Here is an 18,563-nt window from a genome sequence, read left to right as displayed (position 1 = left end):
TTGTAATATTATATAGGTACATACCTGTCCTCCTCTTTATAGACAGTTGGTGCACTCCATCTATCCCACGGTGAATCACTGTGAGATGACCTACAACACACACACCATTAAGACATCATACATACAAGTGTAATCCAAAACGTAAAATAATTTACAAGCACAATGTCTCTCAGTAGACAGGTACAGTATATCTAACAGGTGGTCTCTCTCTCAGTAGACAGGTACAGTATATCTAACAGGTGTTCTCTCTCAGTAGACAGGTACAGTATATCTAACAGGTGGTCTCTCAGTAGACAGGTACAGTATATCTAACAGGTGTTCTCTCTCAGTAGACAGGTACAGTATATCTAACAGGTGGTCTCTCTCAGTAGACAGGTACAGTATATCTAACAGGTGGTCTCTCTCAGTAGACAGGTACAGTATATCTAACAGGTGGTCTCTCAGTAGACAGGTACAGTATATCTAACAGGTGGTCTCAGTAGACAGGTACAGTATATCTAACAGGTGGTCTCTCTCAGTAGACAGGTACAGTATATCTAACAGGTGGTCTCTCAGTAGACAGGTACAGTATATCTAACAGGTGGTCTCTCTCAGTAGACAGGTACAGTATATCTAACAGGTGTTCTCTCTCAGTAGACAGGTACAGTATATCTAACAGGTGGTCTCTCTCAGTAGACAGGTACAGTATATCTAACAGGTGGTCTCTCTCAGTAGACAGGTACAGTATATCTAACAGGTGGTCTCTCTCAGTAGACAGGTACAGTATATCTAACAGGTGTTCTCTCTCAGTAGACAGGTACAGTATATCTAACAGGTGGTCTCTCTCAGTAGACAGGTACAGTATATCTAACAGGTGGTCTCTCTCAGTAGACAGGTACAGTATATCTAACAGGTGGTCTCTCTCAGTAGACAGGTACAGTATATCTAACAGGTGGTCTCTCTCAGTAGACAGGTACAGTATATCTAACAGGTGGTCTCTCTCAGTAGACAGGTACAGCATATCTAACAGGTGTTCTCTCTCAGTAGACAGGTACAGTATATCTAACAGGTGTTCTCTCTCAGTAGACAGGTACAGTATATCTAACAGGTGGTCTCTCTCAGTAGACAGGTACAGTATATCTAACAGGTGGTCTCTCAGTAGACAGGTACAGTATATCTAACAGGTGTTCTCTCTCAGTAGACAGGTACAGTATATCTAACAGGTGTTCTCTCTCAGTAAGACAGGTACAGTATATCTAACAGGTGGTCTCTCTCAGTAGACAGGTACAGTATATCTAACAGGTGGTCTCTCAGTAGACAGGTACAGTATATCTAACAGGTGTTCTCTCTCAGTAGACAGGTACAGTATATCTAACAGGTGGTCTCTCTCAGTAGACAGGTACAGTATATCTAACAGGTGGTCTCTCTCAGTAGACAGGTACAGTATATCTAACAGTAGTAGTAGTAGTAGTAGTAGTGGTAGTAGTGGTAGTAGTAGTAGTAGTAGATTTAGTAGTAGTAGTAGTAGTAGTAGTAGTAGTAGTAGTAGTAGTAGTAGTAGTAGTAGTAGTAGTATTAGCAGTAGTAGTAGATTTAGTAGTGGCAGGCAGTAACAGTAGCAGTAGATTTAGTAGTGGCAGGTGGTAGTAGTAGCAGGTAGTAGTAGATTTAGTAGTAGTGGTAGATTTAGTAGTGGCAGGCAGTAGTAGTAGCAGTAGTAGTAGTAGATTTAGTAGTAGTAGTAGTAGATTTAGTAGTAGCAGTAGTAGTAGATTTAGTAGTAGCAGTAGTAGTAGATTTAGTAGTGGCAGGCAGTAGTAGTAGATTTAGTAGTAGCAGTAGTAGCAGTAGTAGTAGATTTAGTAGTGGCATGTAGTAGTAGTAGATTTAGTAGTGGCAGGTAGTAGTAGTAGTTGTAATAATAATAGTAGTAGATTTGGTAGTGGCAGGTGGTAGTAGTAGCAGTAGTAGTAGATTTAGTAGTGGCAGGCAGTAGTAGTAGTAGTTGTCACGTTCTGACCTTTATTTCCTTTGTTTTGTATTCATTATTTAGTATGGTCAGGGCGTGAGTTGGGGTGGGCAGTCTATGTTTGATTTTCTATGATTTGGGTATTTCTATGTTTCGACCTAGTATGGTTCTCAATCAGAGGCAAGTGTCATTAGTTGTCTCTGATTGAGAATCATACTTAGGTAGCCTGGGTTGCACTGTTTGTTTGTGGGTAATTGTCTATGTTAGTGGCTTGTGTCAGCACAGGTCTCATTTGTAGCTTCACGGTCGTTATTTGTTTATTGTTTTTGTATGCAGTGTTCAGTACTGTCTTTAATTAAATATTCACTATGAACACATACAACGCCGCGTTTTGGTCCTCTGATCCTTCTCGCCTCTCCTCTTCAGATGAAGAGGAGGACGACCGTGACAGTAGTAGATTTAGTAGTAGCAGGTAGTAGTAGATTTAGTAGTGGCAGGCAGTAGTAGTAGATTTAGTAGTGACAGGCAGTAGTAGTAGATTTAGTAGTGACAGGTAGTATTAGTAGTAGTAGATTTAGTAGTGGCAGGTAGTAGTAGTAGATTTAGTAGTGACAGGTAGTATTAGTAGTAGTAGATTTAGTAGTGGCAGGTAGTAGTAGTAGATTTAGTAGAGACAGACAGGTAATAGTAGTAGTAGTAGATTTAGTAGTGGCAGGTAGTAGTAGTAGTAGTAGTAGATTTAGTAGTGGCAGGTAGTAGTAGTAGTAGTAGATTTAGTAGTGGCAGGTAGTAGTAGTAGTAGATTTAGTAGTGGCAGGTAGTAGTAGTAGTAGTAGATTTAGTAGTGGCAGGTAGTAGTAGTAGTAGATTTAGTAGTGGCAGGTAGTAGTAGTAGTAGTAGATTTAGTAGTGGCAGGTAGTAGTAGTAGTAGATTTAGTAGTGGCAGGTAGTAGTAGTAGTAGTAGATTTAGTAGTGGCAGGTAGTAGTAGTAGTAGATTTAGTAGTGGCAGGTAGTAGTAGTAGTAGATTTAGTAGTGGCAGGTAGTAGTAGTAGATTTAGTAGTGGCAGGTAGTAGTAGTAGTAGTAGATTTAGTAGTGACAGGTAGTATTAGTAGTAGTAGATTTAGTAGTGGCAGGTAGTAGTAGTAGTAGTAGATTTAGTAGTGGCAGGTACAACCCTAACTCTGTAAACAAGGGCACCCTCATAGACGTCATCCTGACCAACTGGCCCTCCAAATACACCTCCGCTGTCTTCAACCAGGATCTCAGCGATCACTGCCTCATTGCCTGTATCCGCTACGGAGCCGCAGTCAAACGACCACCCCTCATCACTGTCAAACGCTCCCTAAAACACTTCTGTGAGCAGGCCTTTCTAATCGACCTGGCCCGGGTATCCTGGAAGGACATCGACCTCATCCCGTCAGTTGAGGATGCCTGGTCATTCTTTAAAAGTAACTTCCTCACCATTTTAGATAAGCATGCTCCGTTCAAAAAATGCAGAACTAAGAACAGATACAGCCCTTGGTTCACCCCAGACCTGACTGCCCTCGACCAGCACAAAAACATCCTGTGGCGGACTGCAATAGCATCGAATAGTCCCCGTGATATGCAACTGTTCAGGGAAGTCCGGAACCAATACACGCAGTCAGTCAGGAAAGCTAAGGCCAGCTTCTTCAGGCAGAAGTTTGCATCCTGTAGCTCCAACTCCAAAAAGTTCTGGGACACTGTGAAGTCCATGGAGAACAAGAGCACCTCCTCCCAGCTGCCCACTGCACTGAGGCTAGGTAACACGGTCACCACTGATAAATCCATGATTATCGAAAACTTCAATAAGCATTTCTCAACGGCTGGCCATGCCTTCCGCCTGGCTACTTCAACCTCGGCCAACAGCTCCGCCCCCCCCCGCAGCTCCTCTCCCAAGCCTCTCCAGGTTCTCCTTTAACCAAATCCAGATAGCAGATGTTCTGAAAGAGCTGCAAAACCTGGACCCGTACAAATCCGCTGGGCTTGACAATCTGGACCCTCTATTTCTGAAACTATCTGCCACCATTGTCGCAACCCCTATTACCAGCCTGTTCAACCTCTCTTTCATATCGTCTGAGATCCCCAAGGATTGGAAAGCTGCCGCAGTCATCCCCCTCTTCAAAGGGGGAGACACCCTGGACCCAAACTGTTACAGACCTATATCCATCCTGCCCTGCCTATCTAAGGTCTTCGAAAGCCAAGTCAACAAACAGGTCACTGACCATCTCGAATCCCACCGCACCTTCTCCGCTGTGCAATCTGGTTTCCGAGCCGGTCATGGGTGCACCTCAGCCACACTCAAGGTACTCAACGATATCATAACCGCCATCGATAAAAGACAGTACTGTGCAGCCGTCTTCATCGACCTTGCCAAGGCTTTCGACTCTGTCAATCACCATATTCTTATCGGCAGACTCAGGAGCCTCGGTTTTTCGGATGACTGCCTTGCCTGGTTCACCAATTACTTTGCAGACAGAGTTCAGTGCGTGAAATCGGAGGGCATGCTGTCTGGTCCTCTGGCAGTCTCTATGGGGGTGCCACAGGGTTCAATTCTCGGGCCGACTCTTTTCTCTGTGTATATCAATGATGTTGCTCTTGCTGCGGGCGATTCCCTGATCCACCTCTACGCAGACGACACCATTCTATATACCTTCGGCACCACTGCGACTTGTATGCTCTAGTCGGCTGGCCCTCGCTACATATTCGTCGCCAGACCCACTGGCTCCAGGTCATCTACAAGTCCATGCTAGGTAAAGCTCCGCCTTATCTCAGCTCACTGGTCATGATGGCAACACCCATCCGTAGCACGCGCTCCAGCAGGTGTATCTCACTGATCATCCCTAAAGCCAACACCTCATTTGGCCGCCTTTCGTTCCAGTACTCTGCTGCCTGTGACTGGAACGAATTGCAAAAATCGCTGAAGTTGGAGACTTTTATCTCCCTCACCAACTTCAAACATCAGCTATCTGAGCGGCTAACCGATCGCTGCAGCTGTACATAGTCTATTGGTAAATAGCCCACCCTTTCTCACCTACCTCATCCCCATACTGTTTTTATTTATTTACTTTTCTGCTCTTTTGCACACCAATATCTCTACCTGTACATGACCATCTGATCATTCATCACTCCAGTGTTAATCTGCAAAATTGTAATTATTTGCCTACCTCCTCATGCCTTTTGCACACATTGTATATAGACTCCCCCTTTGGTTTCTACTGTGTTATTGACTTGTTAATTGTTTACTCCATGTGTAACTCTTTGTTGTCTGCTCACACTGCTATGCTTTATCTTGGCCAGGTCGCAGTTGCAAATGAGAACTTGTTCTCAACTAGCCTACCTGGTTAAATAAAGGTGAAATTAAAAAAATTAAAAAAAAGTAGTAGTAGTAGATTTAGTAGTGACAGGTAGTATTAGTAGTAGTAGATTTAGTAGTGGCAGGTAGTAGTAGTAGTAGATTTAGTAGTGACAGGTAGTAGTAGTAGATTTAGTAGTAGTAGTAGGTTTAGTAGTGACAGGTAGTAGTAGTAGATTTAGTAGTGACGGGTAGTATTAGTAGTAGTAGATTTAGTAGTGGCAGGTAGTATTAGTAGTAGTAGATTTAGTAGTGACGGGTAGTATTAGTAGTAGTAGATTTAGTAGTGGCAGGTAGTATTAGTAGTAGTAGATTTAGTAGTGACAGGTAATAGTAGTAGTAGTATTCGTAGATTTAGTAGTGGCAGGTAGTCGAGAGACTGGAGAGGGTAGAGGCTAGCGGGAGAGGGTAGAGGCTAGGTTGGAGAGGGTAGAGGCTTGCGGGAGAGGGTAGAGGCTAGGTTGGAGAGGGTAGAGGATAGCGGGAGAGGGTAGAGGCTAGAGGGTAGAGGCTAGGTTGGAGAGGGTAGAGGCTAGCGGGAGAGGGTAGAGGCTAGAGGGAGAGGGTAGAGGCTAGCGGGAGAGGGTAGAGGCTAGAGGGAGAGGGTAGAGGCTAGGTTGGAGAGGGTAGAGGCTAGAGGGAGAGGGTAGAGGCTAGCGGGAGAGGGTAGAGACTAGCGGGAGAGGGTAGAGGCTAGAGGCTAGAGGGAGAGGGTAGAGGCTAGGTTGGAGAGGGTAGAGGCTAGGTTGGAGAGGGTAGAGGCTAGCGGGAGAGGGTAGAGACTAGCGGGAGAGGGTAGAGGCTAGGTTGGAGAGGGTAGAGTCTATGGGGAGGGTGTAGAGGTTAAAGGCTAGAGGGAGAGAACAAGCATAAAGAATTGACAACTACAGACACAGTTGGTCAGTAGGTTGCCGCCTAACCACTGGCCTATCAGAACTACAGACACAGTTGGTCAGTAAGTTTCCCCCTAACCACTGGCCTATCAGAACTACAGACACAGTTGGTAAGTAAGTTGCCTCCTAACCCTTGGTCCATCAGAACCAGAGACACAGTTGCACTGTGATGTATGGAGGAATGAATTAGTGTCTTATATAAGGGGTCTCGTCTCTTCCCACCTGTCTGATCCACTGAGAAGCTCCTGACTCCTAGATCCTGGGCTGGGAGGGATGGGCTTTACCAACTCCTCTTCTAGACTACACAGAGGAGAGGAGAGTCATGATACATTGTCGTATTAAATAAAAAACATTGTAAAGATTTGTATTGTTTTATGTTGGAACAAACCCGTTAGTGAGAGAGAGGAGATCATCAACCATGAGCTGAGGGATTGGATCACCATGCAATCTGCAGACAAGACAGAGAGGACTTAAATAGAAGAGCACAACGGTTTACATCTAACTGACTATTATAACAGCAGCTAATAGACTATTATAGCAGCTAACAGACTATTATAACAGCAGCTAACAGGCTATTATAGCAGCAGCTAACAGACTATTATAACAGCTAACAGACTATTATAGCAGCTAATAGACTATTATAGCAGCTAACAGACTATTATAGCAGCAGCTAACAGACTATTATAGCAGCTAATAGACTATTATAGCAGCAGCTAATAGACTATTATAGCAGCTAACAGACTATTATAACAGCAGCTAACAGGCTATTATAGCAGCAGCTAACAGACTATTATAACAGCTAACAGACTATTATAGCAGCTAATAGACTATTATAGCAGCTAACAGACTATTATAGCAGCAGCTAACAGACTATTATAGCAGCAGCTAACAGACTATTATAGCAGCAGCTAACAGACTATTATAGCAGCTAACAGACTATTATAGCAGCAGCTAACAGACTATTATAGCAGCAGCTAACAGACTATTATAGCAGCAGCTAACAGACTATTATAGCAGCAGCTAACAGACTATTATAACAGCAGCAACTAACAGACTATTATAGCAGCTAACAGACTATTATAACAGCTAACAGACTATTATAACAGCTAACAGACTATTATAGCAGCAACTAACAGACTATTATAGCAGCAGCTAACAGACTATTATAGCAGCAGCTAACAGACTATTATAGCAGCAGCTAACAGACTATTGTAGAAGCAGCTAACAGACAGTTATAGAGTTATAGCAGCAGCTAACAGACTATTATAACAGCAGCTAACAGACTACTATAGCAGCAGCTAACAGACTACTATAGCAGCAGCTAACAGACTATTATAGCAGCAGCTAACAGACTATTATAGCAGCAGCTAACAGACTACTATAGCAGCAGCTAACAGACTATTATAGCAGCAGCTAACAGACTACTATAGCAGCAGCTAACAGACTATTATAACAGCTAACAGACTATCATAGCTGCTGCTATAACAGTCTGTTAGCTGTTAACAGACTATTATAGCAGCAGCTAACAGACTACTATAGCAGCAGCTAACAGACTATTATAGCAGCAGCTAACAGACTATTATAACAGCAGCTAACAGACAGTTATAGAGTTATAGCAGCAGCTAACAGACTATTATAACAGCTAACAGACTATCATAACAGCTAACAGACTATCATAACAGCTAACAGACAGTTATAGCAGCAGCTAACAGACTATTATAACAGCTAACAGACTATCATAACAGCTAACAGACTATCATAACAGCTAACAGACAGTTATAGCAGCAGCTAACAGACTATTATAACAGCTAATAGACTATCATAACAACTAACAGACTATTATAACAGCAGCTAACAGACTATTATAGCAGCAGCTAACAGACAGTTATAGCAGCAGCTAACAGACAGTTATAGCAGCAGCTAACAGACTATTATAGCAGCAGCTAACAGACTATTATAGCAGCAGCTAACAGACTGTTATAGCAGCAACTAACAGACTATTATAGCAGCAGCTAACAGACTATTAGAGCAGCAGCTAAGACTGTTATAGCAGCAACTAACAGACTATTATAGCAGCAACTAACAGACTATTATAGCAGCAGCTAACAGACTGTTATAGCAGCAACTAACAGACTATTATAGTAGCAGATAACAGGTTATTATAGCAGCAGATAACAGGCTATTATAGCAGCACCTGGCTAGAAATCATGCACACACTGTACAACACCTGTGTAAAACCACATTTAATTCTGTATCAAAAGTTGTTTGATCACTTCCTCTTTTGGTTCTATTTAAGGTACTTCACCAGCAGGATTGTGTTTTAATATTCACTGAGTATACAAAACATTAAGAACACCTGATCTTTACATGACAGACTGACCAAGGGCATCCAGCTGAAAGCTATGACCCTTATTGATGTCACTTGTTAAATCCACTTCAATCAGAGTAGATGAAGGGGAGGAGACGGGTTAAAGAAACGTTTTTATGCCTTCAGACAATTGAGACATGGATTGTGTATGTGCCATTCAGAGGGTGAATAGGCAAGACACAATATTTAAAAGCCTTTGAACGGAGTATGGTAGTAAGTGCCAGGTTCCACCAGTTTGTGTCGAGAACTGCAACGCTGCTGGGTTTTTCACACTTAACAGTTTCACACGTGATTCAAGAATGGTCCACCGCCCAAAGGACATTCAGCCAACTTGACACAACTGTGGGAAGCTTTGGAGTCAACATGGGGCAGCATCCTTGTGGAACGCTTTCAACACCTTGTATTGTCCATAGCCCCAATGAATTGAGGCTGTTCTGAGGGGGGTGCAACTCAATATTAGGAAAGTGTTCCTAATGTTTTGTTCACTCAGTATAGAAGTATAGAATGACCGTTGACACCAGGGGTGTATTCACTAGACACCAAACGGAAGCAAACGCCTGAAACAGGGAGGGACTAACCTGAAGGTGTCCAATAAACACTAGTTTTCATTGCAAAACATTTTGTTACGGTTTGGTACGGTGTGCCCTAATGAATACACGTCGTTAGTAACCTACTGTAACCGGTTTCATATCACCCACTATGACGTGAATGAGGAAGTGTGTGTCTGTGGTTTCCTACCTGTCCTCTGGCTCTGCTGTCTCCGTCCATACTGGGTCAGGGACTCTGGAGCTATGGGGGATGGGAGATACACTTTGTGTTGTTGGACTACAGCTATCTGGGGTTCAAACTGTACAACTGAATAATGGAGGTTTTCTAAAGACAATGGGTTAGACCAACTTTAATAGTCTCACCCAGAGCCCTACCCATAATGTAAATAAAATGGTCTGGTCTCAACACTACACACACTGTGGTGCAACATATCTGATCATTGTTTGGTCAATACGTCCAAATGTTTCTATCTATACTTATTCAAATGAATATATACAGTAATGAATCAATACTGTACCTGGATGAACCTGTGTCGAAGGAGATGAGTGTGTCAGACAGGGCTGTCAGTGTGTCCACTGGGGCAGGATCTGTCTTCACTGGTTTGTATGGGACAGGGGACACTGGGGAGATTACTTTCAACAGGACACTACTCTCTGGGGACAGCTTAGTGGCCACTTTGGTAAGCCCTGGCTTCATGCCCTCATAAGGGTCAATCACTGATACAGAAGGGACATCTTTCACAGATACAGAAGGGACATCTTTCACAGATACAGGAGAGACGTCTTTCACAGATACAGGAGAGAAGTCTTTCACAGAAACAGGAGGGAAGTCTTTCACAGAAACAGGAGGGAAGTCTTTCACAGAAACAGGAGGGAAGTCTTTCACAGAAACAGGAGAGACGTCTTTCACAGATACAGGAGGGAAGTCTTTCACAGAAACAGGAGAGACGTCTTTCACAGATACAGGAGAAACGTCTTTCACTGATACAGGAGAAACGTCTTTCACAGAAACAGGAGGGACGCCTTTCACAGAAACAGGAGGGAAGTCTTTCACAGATACAGGAGGGAAGTCTTTCACAGAAACAGGAGGGACGCCTTTCACAGATAGTGCAGCTGGTTCTTTGGGGACAGAGGGAGTCTCGGTGAAGACAGAGTCATCATTGTCTGTGATCACCACCCTTTAGACACACAAGAAAAACAACATGTCAGAAAAACTAAACATCTCCCGTCAAGCCTTTCCTTTCAGACAACATCATCATTTTCCATGTGGGACAAAACAAGTCAGGAAGGTTCTTTGACAGACATCAATTACCTTTTAGCCACAAAAGATGTAACATCTGTGGTCAGGGAGGTTTCTGGTGGTTTGTCAGTACAACTGTCAGGTGAACAGGAGAACAGGTGATAAGACACAAACAGAGGAATAGAGAGATGGAGAGAGAAAGAGATGGAGAGAGTGAAAGAGAGAAAGAGAGAAAGAAAGAAAGAAAGAAAGAAAGAAAGAAAGAAAGAAAGAAAGAAAGAAAGAAAGAAAGAAAGAAAGAAAGAAAGAAAGAAAGAAAGAAAAGAAAGAAAGAAAGAAAGAGAGAGAAAGAAAGAGTGAAAGAGAGAAAGAAAGAGTGAAAGAGAGAAAGAAAGAGTGAAAGAGAGAAAGAGAGAGAGAAAGAAAGAGTGAGAGAGAGAAAGAGTGAATGAGTGAAAGAGAGAAAGAGAGAGAGAAAGAAAGAAAGAAAGAGTGAGAGAAGAAAGAGTGAACGAGTGAAAGAGAGAAAGAAGAAAGAAAGAAAGAAAGAAAGAGTGAAAGAGAGAGACAGAGAGAAGAAAGAGATTACTTCTTTTTCCTTGACGTGACATATATTTTCTGAGGTAAAATAAGAGTTTCACAGGCAGCATCTGAAATGGCACCCTATTCCCTATATATGGCCCTATACAGTATAGGGACCTGGTCAAAAGTAGACCTCTATAAAGGGAATAGGGTGCATTTTGGCATTTTTTTGTGTTTCCCACCATTTCTCCTTCTCCTCTGGAGAAAGCTGGTCCTCAGTTTGAACTGGGAGGTTTGAGGTGGGACGCACTGTGTGAGGAGCTCTGGAGGGAAGGAAACACACACATACAGTACTTATCAAACACATTCCCTTAAGTCACTACAGTTATCTCTGATAATCCTTCACCCCACACAGCGTCACACACTCAAACACATTCACCGAGTTTACTCATATGAATTGTATAAGGTTTACATTCTCTTGTAGCTCTCTGAAGGCCTCTTGGTGAAGCTGGATGTTGACCCACTGCAAATAGAGGGACACCATGTAATCAAGCCATCTAACAGGGCATTGGTTGTCTAAATGATAGACTGATTACACTGCTGGCTGTCTAAATGATAGACTGATTACACTGCTGGCTGTCTAAATGATAGACTGATTACACTGCTGGCTGTCTAAATGATAGACTGATTACACTGCTGGCTGTCTAAATGATAGACTGATTACACTGCTGGCTGTCTAAATGATAGACTGATTACACTGCTGGCTGTCTAAATGATAGACTGATTACACTGCTGGCTGTATAAACGATAGACTGAGTACACAGAATAGACTCTACTCTACTTAATAGAGTCCCTGCTGCCAGTAGAGCTGTGACATTACTGCTGCCAGTAGACCTCTGACATTACTGCTGCCAGTAGAGCTGTGACACTACTACTGTCAGTAGAGCTGTGACACTACTGCTGCCAGTAGACTCTGACATTACTGCTGCCAGTAGACTCTGACATTACTGCTGCCAGTAGAGCTCTGACATTACTGCTGCCAGTAGATTCTGACATTACTGCTGTCAGTAGAGCTCTGACATTACTGCTGCCAGTAGAGTTGTGACATTACTGCTGTCAGTAGAACTGTGACATTACTGCTGCCAGTAGAGCTCTGACATTACTGCTGTCAGTAGAGCTGTGACATTACTGCTGCCAGTAGACCTCTGACATTACTGCTGCCAGTAGAGCTGTGACATTACTGCTGCCAGTAGAGCTGTGACACTACTGCTGCCAGTAGAGCTGTGACACTACTGCTGCCAGTAGAGCTGTGACATTACTGCTGCCAGTAGAGCTGTGACATTACTGCTGTCAGTAGAGTGGTGACATTACTGCTGCCAGTAGAGCTGTGACATTACTGCTGCCAGTAGAGTGGTGACATTACTGCTGCCAGTAGAGCTGTGACATTACTGCTGCCAGTAGAGCTGTGACATTACTGCTGCCAGTAGACCTCTGACATTACTGCTGCCAGTAGAGCTGTGACATTACTGCTGCCAGTAGACCTCTGACATTACTGCTGCCAGTAGACCTCTGACATTACTGCTGCCAGTAGAGCTCTGACATTACTGCTGCCAGTAGAGCTGTGACATTACTGCTGCCAGTAGAGCTCTGACATTACTGCTGCCAGTAGAGCTCTGACATTACTGCTGCCAGTAGAGCTGTGACATTACTGCTGCCAGTAGACCTCTGACATTACTGCTGCCAGTAGACCTCTCGACATTACTGCTGCCAGTAGAGCTCTGACATTACTGCTGCCAGTAGAACTCTGACATTACTGCTGCCAGTAGAGCTGTGACATTACTGCTGCCAGTAGAGCTGTGACATTACTGCTGCCAGTAGAGCTGTGACATTACTGCTGCCAGTAGAGCTGTGACATTACTGCTGCCAGTAGAGCTGTGACAGTACTTTATTTACCTGAAGCCATTGGATGTAGATGAGTTGGCAGCAGGCTTGGTGTCTGTCTCGGTAAAAACCCCTCTGAAAACATATATACGATTATTCACCTTTTGGATTATTCACAATTAATTAATTAATTAATTACATTGAATAAGCAGTTGACCAAGTGATGCAATGGTGGAGGTCTGTTTTACCTGATGAGGTATCCTGAAGATGGTGCTCTTTATTTAGGAACGAGAAGTTTGTGGGCAGTTTATGATGAAGAACATGTTTTGTGGTTTGTGTTTTGAGGTGTCAGTGTGTAGTGTTGAGGTGGGTGTCAGTGTGTAGTGTTGAGGTGGGTGTCAGTGTGTAGTGTTGAGGTGGGGGTCAGTGTGTAGTGTTGAGGTGGGTGTCAGTGTGTAGTGTTGAGATGGGAGTCATTGTGTAGTGTTGAGGTGGGTGTCCGTGTGTAGTGTTGAGGTGGGGGTCAGTTTGTAATGTTGAGGTGGGGGTCAGTGTGTAGTGTTAAGGTGGGAGTCAGTGTGTAGTGTTGAGATGGGAGTCATTGTGTAGTGTTGAGGTGGGTGTCAGTGTGTAGTGTTGAGATGGGAGTCATTGTGTAGTGTTGAGGTGGGTGTCAGTGTGTAGTGTTGAGATGGGAGTCATTGTGTAGTGTTGAGGTGGGGGTCAGTGTGTAATGTTGAGGTGGGGGTCAGTGTGTATTGTTGAGGTGGGTGTGTAATGTTGAGGTGGGGGTCAGTGTGTAGTGTTGAGGTGGGAGTCAGTGTGTAGTGTTGAGATGGGAGTCATTGTGTAGTGTTGAGGTGGGTGTCAGTGTGTAGTGTTGAGATGGGAGTCATTGTGTAGTGTTGAGGTGGGTGTCAGTGTGTAGTGTTGTGGTGGGAGTCCATGTGTAGTGTTGTGGTGGGTGTGTAGTGTTGGGGTGGGGGTCAGTGTGTAGTGTTGAGGTGGGTGTATAGTGTTGAGGTGGGTGGCAGTGTGTAGTGTTGTGGTGGGTGTGTAGTGTTGAGGTGGGTGTCAGTGTGTAGTGTTGAGGTGGGGGTCAGTATGTAGTGTTGAGGTGGGTGTCAGTGTGTAGTGTTGAGGTGGGTGTCAGCGTGTAGTGTTGAGGTGGGTGTCAGTGTGTAGTGTTGAGGTGGGGGTCAGTGTGTAATGTTGAGGTGGGGGTCAGTGTGTATTGTTGAGGTGGGTGTGTAATGTTGAGGTGGGGGTCAGTGTGTAGTGTTGAGGTGGGAGTCATTGTGTAGTGTTGAGGTGGGTGTCAGTGTGTAGTGTTGAGATGGGAGTCATTGTGTAGTGTTGAGTTGGGTGTCAGTGTGTAGTGTTGTGGTGGGAGTCTGTGTGTAGTGTTGTGGTGGGTGTGTAGTGTTGGGGTGGGGTTCAGTGTGTAGTGTTGAGGTGGGGGTCAGCATGTAGTGTTGTGGTGGGTGTCAGTGTGTAGTGTTGTGGTGGGTGTGTAGTGTTGGGGTGGGGGTCAGTGTGTAGTGTTGAGGTGGGGGTCCGTGTGTAGTGTTGAGGTGGGTGTCAGTGTGTAGTGTTGAGGTGGGTGTGTAATGTTGAGGTGTGTGTCGGTATGTAGTGTTGAGGTGGGTACCAGTGTGTAGTGTTGAGGTGGGGGTCAGTATGTAGTGTTGAGGTGGGTGTCAGTGTGTAGTGTTGAGGTGGGTGTGTAATGTTGAGGTGGGTGTCAGTGTGTAGTGATGAAGTGGGTGTCAGTATGTAGTGTTGAGGTGGGTGTCAGTGTGTAGTGTTGAGGTGGGTGTGTAATGTTGAGGTGGGTGTCAGTGTGTAGTGATGAAGTGGGTGTCAGTGTGTAGTGTTGAGGTGGGTGTCAGTGTGTAGTGTTGAGGTGGGTGTGTAGTGTTGAGGTGGGTGTGTAGTGTTGAGGTGGGTGGCAGTGTGTAGTGTTGAGGTGGGAGTCAGTGTGTAGTGTTGAGGTGGGTGTGTAATGTTGAGGTGGGTGTCAGTGTGTAGTGTTGAGGTGGGTGTGTAGTGTTGAGGTGGGTGGCAGTGTGTAGTGTTGAGGTGGGAGTCAGTGTGTAGTGTTGAGGTGGGTGTGTAATGTTGAGGTGGGTGTCAGTGTGTAGTGTTGAGGTGGGGGTCAGTATGTAGTGTTGAGGTGGGAGTCAGTGTGTAGTGTTGAGATGGGAGTCATTGTGTAGTGTTGAGGTGGGTGTCAGTGTGTAGTGTTGAGATGGGAGTCATTGTGTAGTGTTGAGGTGGGTGTCAGTGTGTAGTGTTGTGGTGGGAGTCCATGTGTAGTGTTGTGGTGGGTGTGTAGTGTTGGGGTGGGGGTCAGTGTGTAGTGTTGAGGTGGGTGTATAGTGTTGAGGTGGGTGGCAGTGTGTAGTGTTGTGGTGGGTGTGTAGTGTTGAGGTGGGTGTCAGTGTGTAGTGTTGAGGTGGGGGTCAGTATGTAGTGTTGTGGTGGGTGTCAGTGTGTAGTGTTGAGGTGGGTGTCAGCGTGTAGTGTTGAGGTGGGTGTCAGTGTGTAGTGTTGAGGTGGGGGTCAGTGTGTAATGTTGAGGTGGGGGTCAGTGTGTATTGTTGAGGTGGGTGTGTAATGTTGAGGTGGGGGTCAGTGTGTAGTGTTGAGGTGGGAGTCATTGTGTAGTGTTGAGGTGGGTGTCAGTGTGTAGTGTTGAGATGGGAGTCATTGTGTAGTGTTGAGTTGGGTGTCAGTGTGTAGTGTTGTGGTGGGAGTCTGTGTGTAGTGTTGTGGTGGGTGTGTAGTGTTGGGGTGGGGTTCAGTGTGTAGTGTTGAGGTGGGGGTCAGCATGTAGTGTTGTGGTGGGTGTCAGTGTGTAGTGTTGTGGTGGGTGTGTAGTGTTGGGGTGGGGGTCAGTGTGTAGTGTTGAGGTGGGGGTCCGTGTGTAGTGTTGAGGTGGGTGTCAGTGTGTAGTGTTGAGGTGGGTGTGTAATGTTGAGGTGTGTGTCAGTATGTAGTGTTGAGGTGGGTACCAGTGTGTAGTGTTGAGGTGGGGGTCAGTATGTAGTGTTGAGGTGGGTGTCAGTGTGTAGTGTTGAGGTGGGTGTGTAATGTTGAGGTGGGTGTCAGTGTGTAGTGATGAAGTGGGTGTCAGTATGTAGTGTTGAGGTGGGTGTCAGTGTGTAGTGTTGAGGTGGGTGTGTAATGTTGAGGTGGGTGTCAGTGTGTAGTGATGAAGTGGGTGTCAGTGTGTAGTGTTGAGGTGGGTGTCAGTGTGTAGTGTTGAGGTGGGTGTCAGTGTGTAGTGTTGAGGTGGGTGTGTAGTGTTGAGGTGGGTGGCAGTGTGTAGTGTTGAGGTGGGAGTCAGTGTGTAGTGTTGAGGTGGGTGTGTAATGTTGAGGTGGGTGTCAGTGTGTAGTGTTGAGGTGGGTGTGTAGTGTTGAGGTGGGTGGCAGTGTGTAGTGTTGAGGTGGGAGTCAGTGTGTAGTGTTGAGGTGGGTGTGTAATGTTGAGGTGGGTGTCAGTGTGTAGTGTTGAGGTGGGGGTCAGTATGTAGTGTTGAGGTGGGAGTCAGTGTGTAGTGTTGAGATGGGAGTCATTGTGTAGTGTTGAGGTGGGTGTCAGTGTGTAGTGTTGAGATGGGAGTCATTGTGTAGTGTTGAGGTGGGTGTCAGTGTGTAGTGTTGTGGTGGGAGTCCATGTGTAGTGTTGTGGTGGGTGTGTAGTGTTGGGGTGGGGGTCAGTGTGTAGTGTTGAGGTGGGTGTATAGTGTTGAGGTGGGTGGCAGTGTGTAGTGTTGTGGTGGGTGTGTAGTGTTGAGGTGGGTGTCAGTGTGTAGTGTTGAGGTGGGGGTCAGTATGTAGTGTTGAGGTGGGTGTCAGTGTGTAGTGTTGAGGTGGGTGTCAGCGTGTAGTGTTGAGGTGGGTGTCAGTGTGTAGTGTTGAGGTGGGGGTCAGTGTGTAATGTTGAGGTGGGGGTCAGTGTGTATTGTTGAGGTGGGTGTGTAATGTTGAGGTGGGGGTCAGTGTGTAGTGTTGAGGTGGGAGTCATTGTGTAGTGTTGAGGTGGGTGTCAGTGTGTAGTGTTGAGATGGGAGTCATTGTGTAGTGTTGAGTTGGGTGTCAGTGTGTAGTGTTGTGGTGGGAGTCTGTGTGTAGTGTTGTGGTGGGTGTGTAGTGTTGGGGTGGGGTTCAGTGTGTAGTGTTGAGGTGGGGGTCAGCATGTAGTGTTGTGGTGGGTGTCAGTGTGTAGTGTTGTGGTGGGTGTGTAGTGTTGGGGTGGGGGTCAGTGTGTAGTGTTGAGGTGGGGGTCCGTGTGTAGTGTTGAGGTGGGTGTCAGTGTGTAGTGTTGAGGTGGGTGTGTAATGTTGAGGTGTGTGTCAGTATGTAGTGTTGAGGTGGGTACCAGTGTGTAGTGTTGAGGTGGGGGTCAGTATGTAGTGTTGAGGTGGGTGTCAGTGTGTAGTGTTGAGGTGGGTGTGTAATGTTGAGGTGGGTGTCAGTGTGTAGTGATGAAGTGGGTGTCAGTATGTAGTGTTGAGGTGGGTGTCAGTGTGTAGTGTTGAGGTGGGTGTGTAATGTTGAGGTGGGTGTCAGTGTGTAGTGATGAAGTGGGTGTCAGTGTGTAGTGTTGAGGTGGGTGTCAGTGTGTAGTGTTGAGGTGGGTGTCAGTGTGTAGTGTTGAGGTGGGTGTGTAGTGTTGAGGTGGGTGGCAGTGTGTAGTGTTGAGGTGGGAGTCAGTGTGTAGTGTTGAGGTGGGTGTGTAATGTTGAGGTGGGTGTCAGTGTGTAGTGTTGAGGTGGGTGTGTAGTGTTGAGGTGGGTGGCAGTGTGTAGTGTTGAGGTGGGAGTCAGTGTGTAGTGTTGAGGTGGGTGTGTAATGTTGAGGTGGGTGTCAGTGTGTAGTGTTGAGGTGGGGGTCAGTATGTAGTGTTGTGGTGGGAGTCTGTGTGTAGTGTTGTGGTGGGTGTGTAGTGTTGGGGTGGGGGTCAGTGTGTAGTGTTGAGGTGGGGGTCAGTGTGTAGTGTTGTGGTGGGTGTGTAATGTTGAGGTGGGTGTCAGTGTGTAGTGTTGAGGTGGGGGTCAGTATGTAGTGTTGAGGTGGGTGTCAGTGTGTAGTGTTGAGCTGGGTGTCAGTGTGTAGTGTTGAGGTTGGGGTCAGTGTGTAGTGTTGAGGTGGGGGTCAGTGTGTAGTGTTGAGATGGGAGTCAGTGTGTAGTGTTGAGGTGGGAGTCAGTGTGTAGTGTTGAGGTGGGTGTCAGTATGTAGTGTTGAGATGGGAGTCAGTGTGTAGTGTTGAGGTGGGTGTCAGTGTGTAGTGTTGAGGTGGGTGTGTAGTGTTGAGGTGGGTGTCAGTGTTTACCCATCTTCTGCAGGTCTGGTTGGGGAGGGAGGGGTCTTGGATGTGGGAGAGGCTATTGGACTGGTGTCTATTGGGGCTCCATTCAGTCGATTCACTTTAACTTCTGCCATCCTGTTCAGAGAGGGAGAGAGAGAGAGGGAGAGGGAGGGGGGGTAGGAGAGAGGGAGAGAGACAGAAAGAGGGAGAGAGAGAGAGGGAGAGGGAGGGGGGGTAGGAGAGAGGGAGAGAGACAGAAAGAGGGAGAGAGAGAGAGGGAGAGGGAGGGGGGGTAGGAGAGAGGGAGATGGAGAGAGAGTGAGAGAGAGAGGGAGAGGGAGGGAGAGAGAGGGAGAGAGAGGGGGGGTAGGAGAGAGGGAGAGAGACAGAGAGAGGGAGAGGGAGAGAGAGAGAGGGGGTAGGAGAGAGGGAGATGGAGAGAGAGTGAGAGAGAGAGATAGAT

The 18,563-nt window shown here is 45.9% G+C and overlaps 1 protein-coding gene across 1 annotated transcript in view; it reads right to left on the bottom strand.

Annotated features, from left to right (window-relative positions):
- Positions 1-18,563, bottom strand: part of LOC109865063 (zinc finger protein 185) — a 43,201-nt gene that overhangs the window by 20,539 nt on the left and 4,099 nt on the right. Inside the window, exons 5-15 of the mRNA XM_031798002.1 lie at positions 18,125-18,235; positions 13,028-13,054; positions 12,852-12,914; positions 11,371-11,421; positions 11,141-11,221; positions 10,449-10,511; positions 9,655-10,314; positions 9,327-9,377; positions 6,609-6,668; positions 6,443-6,520; positions 25-90 (exon numbers count right to left, since the gene is read on the bottom strand). Of these exons, the coding sequence (XP_031653862.1) occupies positions 25-90; positions 6,443-6,520; positions 6,609-6,668; positions 9,327-9,377; positions 9,655-10,314; positions 10,449-10,511; positions 11,141-11,221; positions 11,371-11,421; positions 12,852-12,914; positions 13,028-13,054; positions 18,125-18,235 (1,311 nt within the window). The remainder of the gene's footprint in view (positions 1-24; positions 91-6,442; positions 6,521-6,608; positions 6,669-9,326; positions 9,378-9,654; positions 10,315-10,448; positions 10,512-11,140; positions 11,222-11,370; positions 11,422-12,851; positions 12,915-13,027; positions 13,055-18,124; positions 18,236-18,563) is intronic.

This window comes from Oncorhynchus kisutch, linkage group LG19 (assembly GCF_002021735.2).
Source record: "Oncorhynchus kisutch isolate 150728-3 linkage group LG19, Okis_V2, whole genome shotgun sequence".
Taxonomy (NCBI): domain Eukaryota; kingdom Metazoa; phylum Chordata; class Actinopteri; order Salmoniformes; family Salmonidae; genus Oncorhynchus; species Oncorhynchus kisutch.
The sequence above is the reverse complement of the archived record's forward strand: the minus strand, read 5'-3'. Positions and strand labels throughout refer to the sequence as shown.